This window comes from Podarcis muralis, chromosome 13 (assembly GCF_964188315.1).
Source record: "Podarcis muralis chromosome 13, rPodMur119.hap1.1, whole genome shotgun sequence".
NCBI lineage: Eukaryota > Metazoa > Chordata > Lepidosauria > Squamata > Lacertidae > Podarcis > Podarcis muralis.
The window spans coordinates 20964686-20982106 of NC_135667.1; the positions used below are offsets into that span (position 1 = coordinate 20964686).

At 49.8% G+C, this 17421-nt stretch overlaps 1 protein-coding gene across 2 annotated transcripts; it reads right to left on the bottom strand.

The window, feature by feature from the left end:
- Positions 1-988: 988 nt before the first annotated feature.
- On the bottom strand, positions 989-15848 carry LOC114581800 (eukaryotic translation initiation factor 3 subunit C). 2 transcript variants are annotated; one of them, XM_028702413.2, is made up of 21 exons: positions 15724-15848; positions 14306-14450; positions 13911-13976; positions 13529-13718; positions 12276-12401; positions 10954-11008; positions 10722-10831; positions 10251-10378; positions 9395-9551; positions 9157-9260; positions 8179-8320; positions 7913-8038; positions 7617-7710; positions 6835-7022; positions 5608-5832; positions 4636-4999; positions 3556-3715; positions 3022-3087; positions 2571-2658; positions 1864-2026; positions 989-1172 (listed from the first exon to the last, which is right to left on the bottom strand). In XM_028702413.2, the coding sequence occupies exons 2-21, from the start codon at positions 14404-14406 to the stop codon at positions 1087-1089; spliced, it is 2739 nt and encodes a 912-aa protein (XP_028558246.1). In that variant the 5' UTR covers positions 14407-14450; positions 15724-15848; the 3' UTR covers positions 989-1086. The 2 variants fall into 2 exon arrangements, with proteins under 2 accessions (XP_028558246.1, XP_028558247.1); XM_028702414.2 differs by having other exon boundaries at positions 15661-15786.
- Between the last annotated feature and the right edge of the window lie 1573 nt (positions 15849-17421).

Here is a 17421-nt window from a genome sequence, read left to right on the forward strand (position 1 = left end):
CAAAGCCAGCTTGTGGGCTGTCCCACTGACGCTGGGCTACAACTCCCTGTCGGCATTTCCCCCCTTTTAAAAAACAAGACATGGTCTGTGGTAATTTTTCTGACCTTGAGCAAAATTACAGTGCCAGACAGTCCAGTATGGACAGGTAAAGCACTACCAACACCCTTGGCAGGAGTGGGCTTTGCTAAATATTGTTAAATTGAAAAAGCATTGGACCCTACTGAAACTCAGCCCGTCAGAACCACCATATGGAGTTAATAAATCAGCTCTGCTTCAGTAAGAAGCATCTATGTCTCTCTCCGCCATGGAGAGAGCCCTATCCAGCTGGGGAGTTTGGTTTTAAGGACAAAGTCCTTTGACAATGCACTTAGTGACCTCACAGAGAAATTCATCTTCCCTTCCTTGTGCTTCCCCTCAACACCCGGCAGGAAGCAGTCTCATCTGTTTGTTTTCTCTTTAATTAAAAAAGGTGCAGTTGTGGACAAATACCCAATAGGTACAGATGCTGGTGTGATGCAGGGGGAGGCAGCTTGTAAATGAATGGACTCGGCCTTGAAACTGTCCATCATTCGCTTCTCCTTGCAGTGGGACACTTGGCAGCTACATTCACTCATTCTCGGGGTTCTTCCAGGGGAGGTAACTTTTTCAACTCGAGGACAACATTCTGGGAGTCACCTGGCTCCCAGCCACAGCCAGAGCACATCTCTCCATCCAGGTATGCAAGAGGCATATTCAGGGCAGGCAAAAACACTTGGGGAGATCACAGAGCAGGTTCACAGAGGGGCACAGCCTGCAGATATGGGTTATGGAATAGGAAGAGGGCCAAAATCCACCAAGAGAGGCCGAGACACATTTGGCCCTGAAGCCAAAGGGCAAAGGTTGGGTGATGCCCCCAGTGGCCACTTGGGACGCAGCAAGGACAGCAAGGACTCTGTTTCTCATCTCCCACGCTGCTTCTTCTTGTGCTCCCAAAGACACCACAGGCCAGTCACGCTCCAAACAAATTCTTTATTAAGTATTTGAATAATGGGAACTGGAATAAGATCTTCCCTGCACCAGAAAACTCTACTGTGATGGCTTAGGGAATCAATAGTTGCTTTGTCGCTCCTGCTGCCGATACCCTCCACGCCGCATGTAGCCTCCTTCGTTCTTGCGGTAGCCATCCTTCTGGTCTGGAGGGCGAGAGAGAGAGAGAGGAGAGAGAGTTCAGCTACAAGGCACCAGTGGAAAGTGGGCAAGCAAGATGACAACAGAAATGGGTTTGCTGCGCAGCTTATGGAAAACAAGACAGGTACACGGAGACCAAGGCAAAGTGGCTCTCGAGTCCACACTTCCTGGCTCTTCGACCAAAACAAACTATCGTTTTGCAATGAAATCGGCACACTTTGGATTTAGAATATGCGGGGAGAGAACAACTGTCATCTTTGTGTCCTGTATAGAGGGAGAAGTGCTGAACCAAAGGAGGATTTGGATCCTGTGATGAGGGAAGGAAAGCAGCGGGTGGGCCAACTCAGGCCAGCCAATCAGGCCTATGTGGTTGTTTTTTTGCAGGCCACACCTACCTGCCACTCACTCGACTCCATAAATAAAGTTTGGATTTGATTTGATATAAGATCAGGTGAGATGCAGGTAAAGCTGTGGCTGCAAGGAACCAAGAGAAGCTGACAATCATTAATGGGAACTGGTTTCCTTAGCTTTTGCCCCATATCACAAAGGCCAGAATTTTTAAAGAGAAATAGATACTTATGGGAACAGTCGCCCTATTTGTCCCCAGACAGATAACAGACACAAAGTGGCTAAAGGAATGGAGATAGGAGAAGCAAGAAGCTGTGGCTGCAACTGGCTTCCAGGACGCTTGCTCACCCCGGAAGTAGCCCCCATAGGTGCCTTGCTTCTGGTCAAAGACCCTCTCGTTGTTCTCCACGAGGCTGCCCAGCTTCTCAGCCAGCTGGAGCGCCAGGTTCTGTTGGGATGTGGGCTCCGTCCGATGCATCACAACTGTCTGGGTCGGCTGGTCTAAAGAGGCCTGGGAAGGCAAGATTTGGGAGGCTCAGACAAACCCAGCGAAGGAGAGACATGTTAGAAACCTTCTAAAGTGTTGGTCTACTTTCCCTCCCAAATCTGGTCTGTATAAAACCTGAACACTGCCTATAGCACTTACAGGCAAGAGAAGCCATGATTTAAGATGCGACCTCGAGAACCATATGGAACTTCAGTACCCTGTTTGCCAACTGAGTTATTCATAGTGCAACGGGGCTGGAGACTGCCAAAAGCACTGGATTGTACACCAGAGATTTAGATATTTCTCTTTCACAAAGAGATCTCATTTTAGGGGTGAGGCCTATACTGGTTGGTGGCTTATATTTGGATGAATCGCTTCTCATGCTCACCCCACGTTGCCTCTTATTTTTTTCAAAAGGGTCCATGGTGCAGACCCTCTTTTCCCACACCCCTTGAGCTGGTCAAGGGCAACCCACTTTCTCCTGGTCCAAGGGTCCCCTCCTGTGGTGGCCACCCATCTCTAGATCTCCTCAAGCCACCCGTCTGCCATGCGAGAAAGCATCACTCACCATCAGCTCTTCATTGATGATCATCTTGCTAATGATACTGTGCACTGTGGGTAGGTCCAGCTCAAACATATCAGACAGGATCTCCATGCTAGAAAGGGAGGCATAATTGGGGAAGGGGGCATGGGGGGAGAGAGAGAGGAAGAAAGAAGTAGAAGCTGAGCTTGTGAGACTCAGCCATCAAAAGCTGGCCCATCGGCAGCCTGCCAGGCAGAAAATCTAAACAGGTCAATGGCAACCAAAAAAGGTACCCAAGTGTGCCATGTACAGAGGATGGATTCCTTTGATTGATATATTTTATGGATAGGGAGCCTGCAGAGGGGATTCTGAAGCAACATATGCACCCATAAAGATGCACTCAGCCACTTATGCCACATCCGCCACTCACACCCTGGCCAAAAAGCTGCCAGGCTGAAAGAGCAACCAGGAGGCCATGATGACCCTCACACAATACCTGATGGAGTCATAGACGCTGCTGTAAGTGAAGAGGTAGGTTCGGAGAGACTCCTCTTGGATCTTCCTGCCAGGGAGAAACAAGGGAGGGGAGCAGTCATGAGAGCCAGGCAGAGATCCCCGAAAGGGGGGCAGAGCTATGCTTTCCAGTCCCCAGACAGACACCCCCCCAGCCTCTCAGCACCCACCTGCACACAGACAAGGTGGCCGCTCTCAACACACACATCCCAATTCTGCTCCCTCTTCTCCATTTCAAGATCTGTGTCCCAAGCCCTCCCCTCCTAGCCTGCACAGATGGCCCCATAGCTCAGGGGCTGGAGCACTGACGGTCCCAGGCTTCGCCCCTTTATCCATCAAGGTGGATACGCCCAAGCTAAACAGAGCAATGGTCTGACTCAGGATAAGGCAGCTTTCTACAGGACAGCTCCATATTCCTGCAATTGCAGGGGGCTGGACTAGATGACCCTCGGGGTCCCTTCCAACTCTACGATTCTATGGAGGAACCGCCCCGTCACCCCATTCCCATGCAACTGACCGGACAAGCATGCCTCGCACTTTGTCAGCTTCGGGGAACAGGTCCCAGACCTTCCCGTTCATTTTCTCATTGACGATGAAACGGTGACACGTCTTCCAGTCGCCCATCTTCATAGCCTTGGATGCTGCCACCACATGCTCCCTCATTGATTCTGGGGGGCCTGAAGAAAGATGGGGGGGAGGGGGGAAGAGGTCATCAAATGGGGAAGGCATTCCTTGTCTTGGTGAACAGGATTTTGATTAGCTAGCAAGGCAGGCCACATCCCCTTAACATCCTATTGCACATGAAGACAATGAACACAAAAATCGGCTTTCATTTTTGTATCTAGAAAAAGATATTTTTCTAGTCCTTGTGTCAAAATAAATAAATAAATTATCCAATAAAAATAAAACTTATTAGAGAAATCTACATAACTTCAGTTGATTTTTTTCTTAGGTTTAAACAAATAGTTATGGAAGGGTGTGTAAAGGTAGCTGTAAAGGAAAAACAAAGACACACAATTTGGCAGCAGGAATCATCTCTGAAGAATCATTTGCTCTGTTTTCCAACACAGCATTGAATGACTCCAAGGTGTCGAGTGCCACCTGCAGTTCTGATAAATATGCATTTACAAAATAATAATAATAAACAGCTGCCAAATTAAGATGAAGGAGCAACTTTTTAAAAAAATTATAGAACCAACAGAACACAAGAAGCAGTTTGGGAAACGGTGCCAAAGCAAGCAAACCATAGTGGGAGGCTGGCTAACGTGGCAAGACAACTTTTGTGAACCCTGGATCATGCCTGGCGATGTCACAGAGGCCAAAGGAAAATCTGCCCCTCCCCAAGAAACTAGGAAGAGGCAAACAAGCAAAATGCTCCTTTGCTTAACACACCAACAGACTGCAGCATTCAAGCACCTCTAGGCCCAGACCTGCAATTGCCTCGAAGAGCCCATTATTTGCCCAGAGAGACAGGAAGGATTCTAAGTCAAGCCTGGGAAGATTCTTGTTAGAAGGCCCGGCATGACAGAGGAAAAGAAGCCCCCTGGCCAGCGTACCCAGAAATGCATCTCACGGTGAAAAGAGGAAAGCCACTAACCAAGAAGGGGCTGGCGCTCGCCCACCCGGAGCTGGTGGTGGAACTGCTTGCTGATCATGCGCCGGCGGGCGTCAAACTCATGCGCGGCCATGTAGGGGATCTCCAGCAGCATGGCCGAGACCAGGTAGACGCACTCCAGCAGCTCCAGGTTGATGTGCATGTGGAAGGGGACCTGGCGGCGCTTCTCAATCTTCTCCTGCTCCTGGTTGCGCTCCTGCATGCTGCGCATCAGCAGGCCCTGCCCCAGCAGCTCCTTGGCCCGCCCGCTCGACTGGATGTCCAGCAGGGCGTTGTGGGCATCCTTGATCATGCCCTGGCGGAAGGCACAGATCCCCAGCTGCACCATTGTCCGGTTATACAGAATCTGCAAGAGGCGAGAAGGTCAGAGGAGGTGGAGGCGGAGACCCAGCTGCCCTCTTCAAAAGGCAGCACCTGAAAAACCACTCCCCAAACATTCGCTTCCTGCAACTGCTCCTTTGTAATAAGGGTGGGACACAAATGGGCACTGCTGCACTCTGTCAACCCTCTCCAGCCTCCATTAATTCTCTGCCACTCCTTTATGTTACCATCTACCGCTCCTGGCCCTTTTCGCCCACCACTTTTCGCCCCAAGGCAGCTTCTGCAGACAGCAGGTTGCCAAGCGGGGCAGTGGCATTGTGAAGTTAGGAGAGGAAGTCTCATCAACCACATAGGATATTGTGGCTGGCGTCACCAGATGCAAGTGTGGCCCACATACAGGAGGAAAAGCATGGAGCAGCAAGGAGAGGGGGCTCTGCTCCTCTCCAAACCCTTTACAATCATCTGCATCAGCAACTTGCAGCTTCTTGGGCGGGGCAAGGCAGCCACTCCGAGCCTCTCATTCCCTGTTCTTGGAGGACTGGCTTTTATTGTGACTCAAATCCACTAAGACTGCTTCAATAAACCATCAGCAACACAGCATACGCCCCAGCCTCCCCAGTTTTGTTCTCTGACCTGCACAGGGGGGTCTGCATGCTGAATGTTGTCCTGCAGGTGACTCATGAGCATCAGGTCGCGGGCCTGGTACCAGCGGTCGTGCAGGGCGTGGTGGTAAATGTGGCAGAGGATGGCGCAGGTTCGGATCCGGTCTGTCCTGTCCTTGGCGTAGATGAACTTGCAGAGGCGCTCCATCTGCACCGCCGAGTCCTCTGCTTCGTTCTCGGCCTGGTCTTGTTCCGACTGCGGGCAAGCAGGTTATGCAACATGTCCTTTAGCTTGAGGAGTCCCTCTCCCCAATACCAAAATGTTACCCTTGCATAGAGATAGCAAACCTCCAGATATTGTTGGACTCCAGTTCCCATCATTTCTGACCGTTGGCCATGCTTGCTGGGGCTGATGGGAGTTGGAGTCCAACCCTATTTGGAGGGGACCAGGTTGGTTACCCAAAACTTAGTATATCAATTGCCCCTCAACTTTCACGGTCTTCCTTCGCTGGTACAATACTAAGGGCCCTGTCCAACTTGCAAACCTGAAACCAGTTTTCAAATTAGCATGACAGTCAGGACTTCCCCTGCCCCAAGGAATGCTGGGAACTGTAGTTCTGGGCAAGCACACACACACACACACACAGGTCCTAGGATCCTTTGAAAGAAGCCATGGCAGCTAAACTGAATCACAATGAAGCTTCCGGGCCAAACCCTCAGCATCCACCTCAACTTCTCCCAGCCTGACAGTATCATTTCCAAACCTTATTTTGGGAATGGGCCATGGCTTAGTGCAGAGATGGCCCTCCAGATACTGGTGGAGCCCAACTCCTATCACCCTCGCCAGCACAGCCAACAGTCAGGAGCAACGGGACTTGTAATCCACAGAGACACCTGGCAGGAGCCACTGGTTCTCCACCGCTGGCGTAGTGCTTTGCCGGTCCGTGGCCCCAGGATCAATCCCCTAGTTATCTCCAGTTAGAAGGCTCCATTCAGAAGGCAACAGAAAGAGGTTTGCCTAAGACCCTGGAGAGAAGCTACCAATCAGAGCAGGCTGTGCTGGTCAAAAACAGCGCGAGTACAACCAGATACATGACAGCTTCTTATGCATTTGACAATTTAGGGCATGAGAAACATCTTCTCATCCACGGGGTTATGCCCCACGCACAAAACCTATGGGTGCAACCGCATAGTGTGAATACCCTGGGCAAAGCAAGGACGGCGGGGGGGGGCTTTGCTGCCCCAGAGGCTGGCCTACCTTGCTGTCTCCTGCCGGGCCCTGTTGCCGCTGGTGAGCCTTGTAGTCAAACTTGTAGTAGGTGTGGAGGATGCAGCGCAGGTAGATGCGGCACACCTCCTCCGTGGTTCCCTTGTCCTGCAGGTAGTTCTGCACCCGGTCGATGATCTTGCAGACTCGGCCCTCGTCCTTCAGGTGGTCCACGTACTCTGGTGGAAAGGGGAACATGCGTTCACATGGCAGTCTTTAGAGCTGGGGCTGCCGGCTTCTCCCTATTGGCCATGAAGAATCTGACACTCCTGAGAAACCCCAGCTTCCCATTTTGGGGCCCAAAGAGCATGTTTCTAGTCCACATGACTGCCGAGTTAAGAGACATGAAAACATACAGATCCTCTCTGCTTAGACTGGGTGACCTTTTTCCAAGGCATTCGGCCACTTTCTACCACCTACTCAGTTTTCTGACCTGCTGCTTTTTGCTAAACTTTTTATTTTTCAAAGACGCTCCGAAGTCAGTTTTTTAAAAAAAACTTTTTGTAGCAAGCAAGCAAACTGGGAGGCATGAAAACAGAAAAGGCTGGCAAACATTCAGAGTTCAATCCCTGGTTCTTGAGGGATTGTTCCAAAAGAGGCAAACAGCTGGCAGAAGTGTCTTTTCAGGGGAAAATACAGCACAGATTCCTTAGGGTTCCCTCTATTTGAGAAGTTCCCTGTTCCACACCAGCCCTCCACTACCTGAAACTTTCAGTCCAACTCCACCCTGGCTATGCCTCCAAGACCCCACTTTCTATGACAGGCACACTCACCCTGGGAATGGGGATCTGTGTTCTGCATGATCTTTGTGAACTCTTCATCCATGCGCTCCACCAGAGTCAGAATGCAGCCACGAACACGGTAGGGCTAGAGAGGGAGAGACACACAAGCGGGTTAAGGGGGTCAAGACTGCTAGGCAGAGACACACACAAGCCTTTTTCTTTCCTGACCTGCTAATCTGTACCAACCTCCCACCTGTTTCTAGTAGATTTCAAACTAGCCCATCTTACTGGGTTGGCAGGATGCCCCAAGGATGGGGAGGAATGATGCCTGATTCAGAAATGCTCACCTGCTCGCTGTTGGCCAGGTTCTCAGAGTCCTCTGCAATGTTCTCGCCAATGAAGATGTTGGGGTTGGCAAAGAGGATGTCCAGGAGCTCTTCAATGGAGCCCAGGCATTTCTGCCACATCTCTGGCTGCATGTGGTGGGAGAAGAGGAGTGAAGAGGGAAACACTGAGGCCCCCTGGCATTCTGGGAAAGAAACCGCCTGCTTCCTGTGGCCCCTATGCACAGTGCTTTCAGGCCACTTCCTCCCCTCCCCTCCTAATTCCATACCTTCATGTAGGTAGCCAAGTTAGGGTTGTAGTCGTACAAAGAAGCAACAATGTTGAACTTGATTTTGACATCAATGGCAATCCCCAGGTTGTTCTCTGCTGCAATTCCAACCAAAAGCTGCAGAAGGTCAATCTGAGCCGCTCTAAGAGGAGTAAGGAAGCGAAGGAGCTCAGTGCAGAAGGGGGGCGGGGGAAGCAAATGGATGGGCATGCTTCTTTTGAGATACATCCCCAACTCTGCACAACCCTCCTTGTGCCCTGTGCCAAAACCACTGATGCCCGTGTGAACCCCCTTCATTTTCATCACTTTCTGATTCACTTAAAACATTTATGCACCACCCTTTGTCCTATTTAGGATATCCGGCAGTAGATATACCTGGGATCCAACACTGCATTTCTGCTTTGGAACAGGCTTCCACTTGCACAACAGAATTCTACCCCCCGCCCCTAAGAATCTGCTGCAGAGGGTTGGGAGCAATGTCTATAGGGGAGGGTCGGAGGATGTGGGTTCAGCATGCAGAACGTCCCAAGTCCCATCCTCCAGTTAAAAATACTTAGCAGATGCTGCTGGATCAGTCCAAAGGCCTACCTAGTCTGGCATCCTGTTCTCACAGTGGCCAACCAAAGGCCTACCTACAAGGAGCCTGTAAGCAGAGCCTGAGCATGAGAGCACTCTTTCTGCACTTGTGATGCTCAGAAACTGGTACCCAGGAGCATGCTGCCTCCAACAGGGGAGACAGAACACAGCCATCAGGGTTAAGCAGCCACTGCCAGCCTTATCCTCCATGGATTTGTCTAATTCTCTTTCAGAGTTGTCCAAGCCCTCAATCATTTCAAGCTGCCCTTTTCTGAACCTTTTGCAGCTCTGCAGCAGCCTTCTAGAGGTGAGCTAATGAGAACCATGCTCAGTTTTTTCCAAGCGCGGTCTCCTAGGCCACCTTCCCCTCCACTCCACCACATCAACGCTCATTGGCCTTACCGATCCGTGCCTTTCTTTCCACGGGCCTGGAGGATCTCATTGAGTTTCTTCACAACTACAGTGTGGTTGATCTCTGTACCTTTGGCAAACATCTTTGGCTTCTCCTGCAAAGCAGGGTGGGGGGAGGAATGTCAGGCTCAAACCATGTTTGAAAGATGGAGAGAAGTAAAAATAAAGGCAGCAACACCATGCAGTTTGTTCTACTCCCACATTCCCAATTGCTTGCAGAGAGACTCACCTTGACTAGAGGGACACCTCCTTTGACCTTCTCCCATTCGCCACCCTCATTGTCATCTTCATCATCTTCATATTTCTTGGATTTGCGGTCCTGCTTTTTCTTTGCCTTCTCCTCCCGCTTCTTCTCCAAAACTCTTTTGTCCTCCTCAGTGCCAGTTCTGGTCAGGGAGAATTAAAACAGGACTGAATCCCTCTTTTAACCTGGAATTCTTACTTCCTGAGTTGCCTGAACCATACAAGCCCAGACCCCGCCACTGGCCTCGACCACAGATCAAGCACTAACAAAGCCAGACTAAAAAGCTTATTTGATCCAGACCTATGCAGTCACCAAAATGCCCAATGCAGAAGCTTAACAACTCACCTACAGAGACCCAGACCTGAGGTCCCCCACCCCTTGTTTAGCCAAGATCTACTTCCCTGCAATTCTTGGTTTTATTTCTGTTCTTGGGGGAACAGAGCACAAGTCTGCTCCACGGTACAGAGCACCTGTCACAGCCCAGATGGGGCCATTATTTCTCAGATCTAAAAGTGTCCATCAAATTTTAAGACGCTCACCTAATGTGAGATAGCTAACTACCATTGCACCATAGACATCCGTTATGCCCTGATATGGATGCTGCCACCTAAAGCAGTGAGCAAGGGTCAAAGTAATGGGTCTGGCTCCTCAACAACTCAGGCTCAGAAGTGAGCTGGGTGAACAGGACAACACACAGTGTTCCACCTTCAGGTCCCGAGTCTGAAATTCCAGATTGTGGTCAAAGGTAGATTCACAACTGACAGTTCCCTCAGCCAGAGGTCTGGAGACTGTAATCCAAAGATGATGGGAAGTGTTGAACCCATAGAAGCTGCCTCCTTACTTCTTAAGGAACTTGGAGGCCAAGGAGGTGTATTTGCCCTCATCTTCATCTGACTCAGAGTCAGATTCTGAATCTGACGAGCCCCAGTCTTCATCATCATCAGAGTCCTCCTCCTCTTCATCTTCATCCTGCCAAGAGCGGGGGGGGGGGGGTGTTGGAGAGAAGAAAAATTATGCACCAGCAAACCATGTGACAAAAAAAGTTTTCACTCAGATTCAGCCAGGGAGGGCCATAAAGTGACACAGAGCAACAGAAGTCCCATGGGAACCCTGTTCCTGTTCCCCACGCTTCTGGATTATTATTTTCTGCTGCAAAAGGAATAGTGATCTTTTGCCTTCCTCCCCCCTGAGTTGCTTGGCACTAAAATCCTTCTGGCAGCTGCTTTGAGGGAAGCACCGGATGCCATGCCTATGCTGGCCAGAGGAGGGCACCACAATGTGTCCCCCCCGCCCCACCCTGTTCAGCTCTTACCTCCATCTTTTTGAGAAACTTGCCCCGTCCCTCAGCTGCCCCCTCTTTCTTCTTCAGGAAAGCCGCGGCGCTCATTCCCTCATCGTCATCCTCACCAGAAGAGGAGGAGCCTGAAGCCAGAAAGCGGGGTGTGTCACTGAGAGGGGAAACCTCAAATCCCGCTCCCCGCCTCACACAAAGGATAGCTGCACAGCTTCCATCTCCTACGAACTGCATCACCATCATCACTCACCCTCTGAATCGTCACTTTTCTTGTCCTCATCTTCATCAGCTGACTGTTCGGGGTTCTAGGCGAAAGCAGACATGCTGTGGTCAAGATGCATGTAGGGTACTCTTCTTTAATTTAAATCATAGAGAATTGCTCTTCCAGCACAGCCTGACTCCTCCAAACCCTCCCTTTCACTTTCACCCATTTTTTCACCTGAGCCTTAACACCAGGGGTCAGCAAACTTTTTCAGCAGGGGGCCGGTCCACTGTCTCTAAGACCTTGTGGGGGGCCGGACTATATTTTTTTGGGGGGGGGGGGTGAACGAATTCCTATGCCCCACAAATAACCCAGAGATGCATTTTAAATAAAAGAGCACATTCCACGCCGATTCCCGGACTATCCGTGGGCTGGATTTAGAAGGCGACTGGGCCAGATCCGGTCCACAGGTCTTAGTTTGCCTACCCATGCTTAACACAACTGGCAAAGCCAGTAATCAACCCTTTTGCCTAAAGCAGGGGTCTGCAACCCGCGGCTCCAGAGCCGCATGTGGCTCTTTTACACCTTTGCCGCGGCTCCGGGGCGGATACTAGCGAGGGGAGGAGGCGCATTGTGCGCCCCGACACTCCCCACTGTGGCGGGCGCTGTACTGGCTGTGACGTCGCATGGGGGCGGTGCGTGCGTTAGTCACGCACTGTCCCGACGTCACCTTCCCGCCCGCCCACTACATTGTAAGGGGCATGTACGCTGGTCACTGCATTGAAAGGGGGCATGTACGCTGGTCACTGTTTTGAAGGGGAGTGAAGAACACACACACACACAAAAAGGTAACTTGTTAATTTAACGTTTATTTCTATGAGGAGGTGTAATTCTGAGGGGTCAAACAAAGAAATAATAAAAAAAAGTGACAAAAAAGTTATTTTTATAATGACGAGTTTTGCGGCTCCCAGTTGTTTTTTTCTTCGGAAACGGGTCCAAGTGGCTCTTTTTGTCTTAAAGGTTGCAGACCCCTGGCCTAAAGCAAGGACAGTGACTGTGGACCTCCAGATCTTGCTGAATTACAACTCCCAGCTTCCCTGACCCTTGGCCATGCTGGTTGGGGTAGATGGGAGTTGGGAGTCCAGCAACATCTTGAAGGTCAGGGGTCCTAAGGGATTCATAGAATTGGAAGGGACCATGACGGTCATCTAGTCCAACCCCCTGCAATGCAGGAATATTTTGCCCAACATGGGGCTCAAACCCACAACCCTGAAATTAAGAGTCTCATGCTGCACTGACTGAGCTCTACATAATTCCCAATGTCTCAGCCGCCTCCCTGGAATGCCCTCCACCCAACCATGCATCAGTACCTGGCGGTAGCTCATGATCTGGGCCTCATAATCTCGGTTGTACTTCCGGATCTTCTGGCGGAGGGTGCTTAGGGCTTTGGCGTTGTTCTTGTTCATCTTCTTCTTGCCTTCCTTGTCCTCCCAGAGCTACGAAAGCCAGAAGGGAGATGAAATTACAGGCAGCCCATGGTCATTTGGTCCACACACCAGCCTATCTCCCTTTTTCTCTAAACATGCAAACCAAATTATGTGCAAGAGGACAGCCATTTTGCTCTCTAGCTATTCCCTTCAGGATCCCAGAGTCTTGGGTCTGTGGGATTGGATTGTTACCACTCCCCATCCCAGTGCTACATGAAGGCTCCGAATGGTGCAACAGTGGGTATCAGAGCTGGGACCTGAGATCTGTGTTCAAATTCCCAGAAAGCTGTGAAGTGTCTTAGGCTTAGTCACCTTTTCTCAGCTGAACCTACCTTGCAGGGCTGTCGTGGGGATGGGGAAGAGACCAACCATATAGGCTGCCCTAGTACCTTGGATGAGAGGCAGGTGGATGGCATCTTGCTCTCACTTTCCCTATATGCCTTCTTGCTCTCTATATATTTCAGACATTCAAATTTCCAGTTCCACTCTGCAAAGCCTTCAAGGTAGCTTACAGAACACAACAGCTTTACAACAAAAACTATGTGTTTTGAAAACCAACATCCATGCCAAGATGATACACTAAACTAGGAGCAGCATGAAGAACACAACACACATTTAAACTTGGCTCCTGCACAGTAAATAAGCAGATGCTAGGTGGCTATTTCTGGGGAGGCCAACAGAACACCACTACCAAAAGACCATGTCCTTGGTCATCACCTGGCTGATCGCCAAAGTGGGGTGTGTGTTCAGATCTTAACAAATAGGAAGATCCACATGGGAGAAGGCGGCCCTTCAGATATGAGCATTGACTCCACTGCTCAACTGTTTCAGAGCACTTCTCTCCCCAATTAGCACCCATACCTTGAATCCAACTCCATTCATGCAGGAACAAACAGGCAGTAAAAGGAGACACCAAAAAGGCATCAAAGTTGATCCTGGGAGCTCTACATTCAGCTCCCTTTTGCAATGAAGCTCATAATTCTTTGTTTGGGGGGGGGGGGTAGGAGAACAGATTCCCTCTTTTCCCCTTAGCCCTAGGTGTCAGACTCTACCAGACTTCTGAAATCATCACGAAACCCTCTTGAGCCAGGCACAGGGACTTTGTGGACCCAAAAGCTCCCTGCTGGTCCCTGTACCTCATTGAGGTAGTCCTCAAGGTCTGCGAGGATGCGGATGTAGAAGCGGGGAACGCCCTCCTTGTCAACAATGCTCTTGGCCTTGCCATAGGCCTTGCCCAGCAGCTCAAACTCCTCTAGGCATTTGGTGACATCCCGGATCTTCATGGCATTCCGTATTGTTTTGATCAAGTTTGTAAGCTCCTCAAACCTGCAGTAAGGGAAGAACAAAGAAGGAATGGTTAAGCTTGGGGCATTGATATGCCCTTAGAGAACACCAACATTCCACCAACATGCTGCTCAACAGGACGGGAAATTACCCAGCTACCCAAAAATGCAGCATTGGCGCAGCCCTCCAGAAACCAGAGGGGCCACTTCTCCCACAAAGCCAACCACACTTTACCTCTTGTCCTTTGCGCTGCGCACAATCCTCTTTGTATCTTCCTCATCTTCACTCAACAGCAGAGGCCTACAAGAAAGGGAAAGGAACAGACAATGGATCCCTGGTATCAATGATCAGTGGAAGGAGGTGAGAGAGGTGCAGGGCAGGGAGAGGAAGAGGCAGTGCACAACCCAGAAGTAGGTCTGGAATCCCAAGACAGGTATCATATGGGTGTTTTGGGTTCCGGTTAAAGTATGTGTATGTGCTCCTCACTACCTGTTTCTGACTTTTAAATCAGAAATGCTCCCCCTTATTCTTGTTGGCATCCGTCTGTTTCTTCCAACTCATCACTCCCTGGGAACCTCTGTTCCCACCCTCTCACTCAAGTTCTCCCGGCCCTCCCCCCAGATACTTACTGTTTCCCAAAATTGCCCCCAACAGGTTTCGCTACAAGCTCGTCCCCAGAAAGTGACGACTCCGACTCACTGTCCGAGCCAGTGGTAAAGAAACGCGACATGGCGGCAGTGGCTCTGGGTTGTCAGCAACCCACTGCTCCCAATTCTGGATGGGAAAGATAAGAAGCCAAAGGCCCAGTGAGTGCAATGATCATATCAAGGGTGAGTTCATTTGCTTCCATTTATAATGTCAACACCTGGTATGCAGGCAGCAACCATTTTAGGTGTGTCCAACTGATACAAGACCACTGATGTGTGGGTCCTTTTGGATCTAGAAGAGGGAAGAACATGGAGGAGCGAGCTTATGCACACTCCGCTGACGCACATAAGGGCCAGGAACAGAATCCCCATGCAAAATGGTCATTGAATGAATTATTGTGCGTGCTTTGATATAAACCTCAGCAAACTTCTTTGTCACCAGCCTAAATGGAAACTAAGCCTAAGCACATGTAACTGAGCTAAATGCATATTCTTCTCATGTTTATCATCCCTTCTTCAGCCTGGCACCTTCCAGATGTTTCAGCCGATAACTCCCATCATCCCGATATTGGCCATGGCTGATGGGAACAGAGTACAGCAATGGGCAAGAGACAGCTGTTCTATGCCTCCCTGCAGACCAAACTGCAGGCTATAAGCATCTCAGGGCACAGACTGTCATTTTGTGTTTCTCATAAAACATCAAGCACACTGATGTTGGTTTATAATATGTTTATCACACCTTTCGTCCATCTGGCCCTCCAGATGTTGAACTCGCAACTCCCATCAGTCCCAGCCAGCAAAACCAATGGTCAGGAATGATGGGAGTTGTTGTCCAGCATTGTGAGGGCCTGAGGGTTACATCCTTCTGCTCTCACCCAACCCCTTTCTAGCCTCACAAGCAGCTTGAGAAGGTTGACAGACAGTGACTGGCCCAAGCTCATCCAGTGAGGTTCAGCACTGAGTGGGAAACTGAACTCCCCCCCCCCACACACACACGCTACTTCTGGAAGCCTCGGGCCTCCCCCAATCCTGCCGCGATCCTTCCTCTTTGCTAGGAGTGGAGCCATTTTGGCTCCAGGAAGGACCAGCGCTCAGAGAACTGAGATCACCAACAGCGCACCAGGGATTATGCCAATGCATATATTACATAAAACTACATATAAACCTCATCAGTATAAATGTTCTAAACACTCAGCTGGGTTTAAAACACCGTCAGCCCAAACAGACAAGCACGCATCTCCCCAATGGGGACAAAAAACCCCTCCTCCTAGAGCGAAGGCCACCCAGGAAGCCGGTGGGGCCCCCCTCGGACACCTCCTACTCCCCCCTCCCCTAACCTTCGGAGTTTGCCTCCTTCCTCCGCCGGGGCCCCAAGAACCGCGCCTCTCGCACGCGCTTACCCGGCCCGGGCCTGGTAAAATGAAGGCGCGTCGCTTCCCGCGGCCACTGCGCATGCGCAAAGCCTTCTGCAGGCTCATCAACACCCCGGCGCGGCCCTGATGACTACTTCCTTCCCAAGAGGGGAAATGCTAAGATAATAGAGATGCTAAATTCTAGAGCGGCACCCCTTGTCCATTCGGAAGGTGGGGGGAGGGGCGGGACGGAAATCACGACTACAGAGGCGGCTTTCCATTATTACCGAGAGAGAGATTCTACATTTTAATTTCTATGGTCTTAAACTTTGCGGCAAAGTGACCTGGAGAAAGGGATGATGGGAGTTGTAGTCCAAATGGAGATGCTGGGTGTTTTAAGCTGCAGACGTCAGTGCCCTTAACTGCAAAGGCAATGTTTGTCGTTTTGTTCGCCGTGGTGGTGCTTCAGACTCAGAGCAATGATTCTGTACCGTATTTTCTGGAAAATAACCATTTCACTGCTTTAGTCATCGACGGTGACGCAGGCGAATCTTTGCTCCACTTACTTACCCCAGTTAAAAGCACAACGGCTTAAATTAGGAATTTCCTAAACTGTTCCATCTGTTTATCCTCTCTTTCTTCCAATAACCTCTGGACTCAACACCTGTGCCAAGGGAGGTGCATTTGCTCTCAGGCCATATTCAGGGTATTTTTGCTAATGCAGAAAGCCTTAAGAAATCTGGACCAGGCTCATATGAAAGATTGTCTGCCCTTGCGTAGATCTGTTAAGATCACTTGCATCATCTGGAGAAATTTTACTTGCGGCAACGCACTCTGTATAATATCAGAAAAGTGTTGACGCACAAATGAGTATTTTCAGCTGCTGCCCTTGTACTTTGGAACATCGTTGAAGCATAATTTGCTTTGGATATCCTACAAAGACATATGGTAATGTACAGGCATTCCTTGTTCTAGAAAATTGGAACTTGTGTCACTACTAGATCTCTATTTTTATGTTTGTTTGTTCTCCTGCTATCTGCCTGAGCTGCAACAAGGCATGTCTCTCCCATATCGGTCTCTACAGCTGCAGCAGGCACCGTAAACTTCCAACAATGTCTTCACCCCCAAAAGGCACACTTCTTCATTGTCTCCCAAGAAAGACTGGTGCCAATAACATGTTATTAGGTTGGTTTGTATATTGTGTGCACTCTGCTTAGAAATGTAAAAGAAAATAGGCACCAGCAAAAACATTCCTCTTCTCCCAGACCTTTGGTTAATTAAACAATCTATGGCCTTTTAAACTGGGCTATTGTTTTTGCTTGCTACATTGTGTATTTTTTTAATACAGTTGTACCTTGATTTTGGAACAGCTTAGTTCCTGAATGTTTTGGCTCCCAAATGCCGCAAACCCAGAAGCGACTGTTCCGGTTTGCAAACTACTTTTGGAAGCTGAATGTCTGACGGGCTTCATGCAGCCAATCAGAAGCCGCAGTTTGGTTTCCAAATGTTCTGGAAGTCGAATGGACTTCCGGAATGGATTCCGTTCGATTTCCAAGGTACGACTGTATTGTAAACCGCCCTGTGCTCGGATGAAGGGTGGCAAAGAAGTTTAAAGCAGTTTATAAATACTTTTAATTACATAAATAACAAATGCCCTCTCTCTGTATCCCCACCACACTACTTGTTTGGTTAGGCAGAGAAAGTGTGTCTTGCACAGTATCACCAGTAAGCTTTGCAGGTGAGCAG

Coding starts and splice junctions, on each gene's coding strand:
- LOC114581800 (XM_028702413.2), bottom strand. CDS start 14,406: ATGTCGCGTTTCTTTACCACTGGCTCGGACAGTGAGTCGGAGTCGTCA. Junction 11,009..12,275: donor AGATCATGAGCTACCGCCAG/GTACTGATGCAT, acceptor GCTTTCGCCTAG/AACCCCGAACAGTCAGCTGA. Junction 2,027..2,570: donor TCATCAATGAAGAGCTGATG/GTGAGTGATGCT, acceptor TTGCCTTCCCAG/GCCTCTTTAGACCAGCCGAC.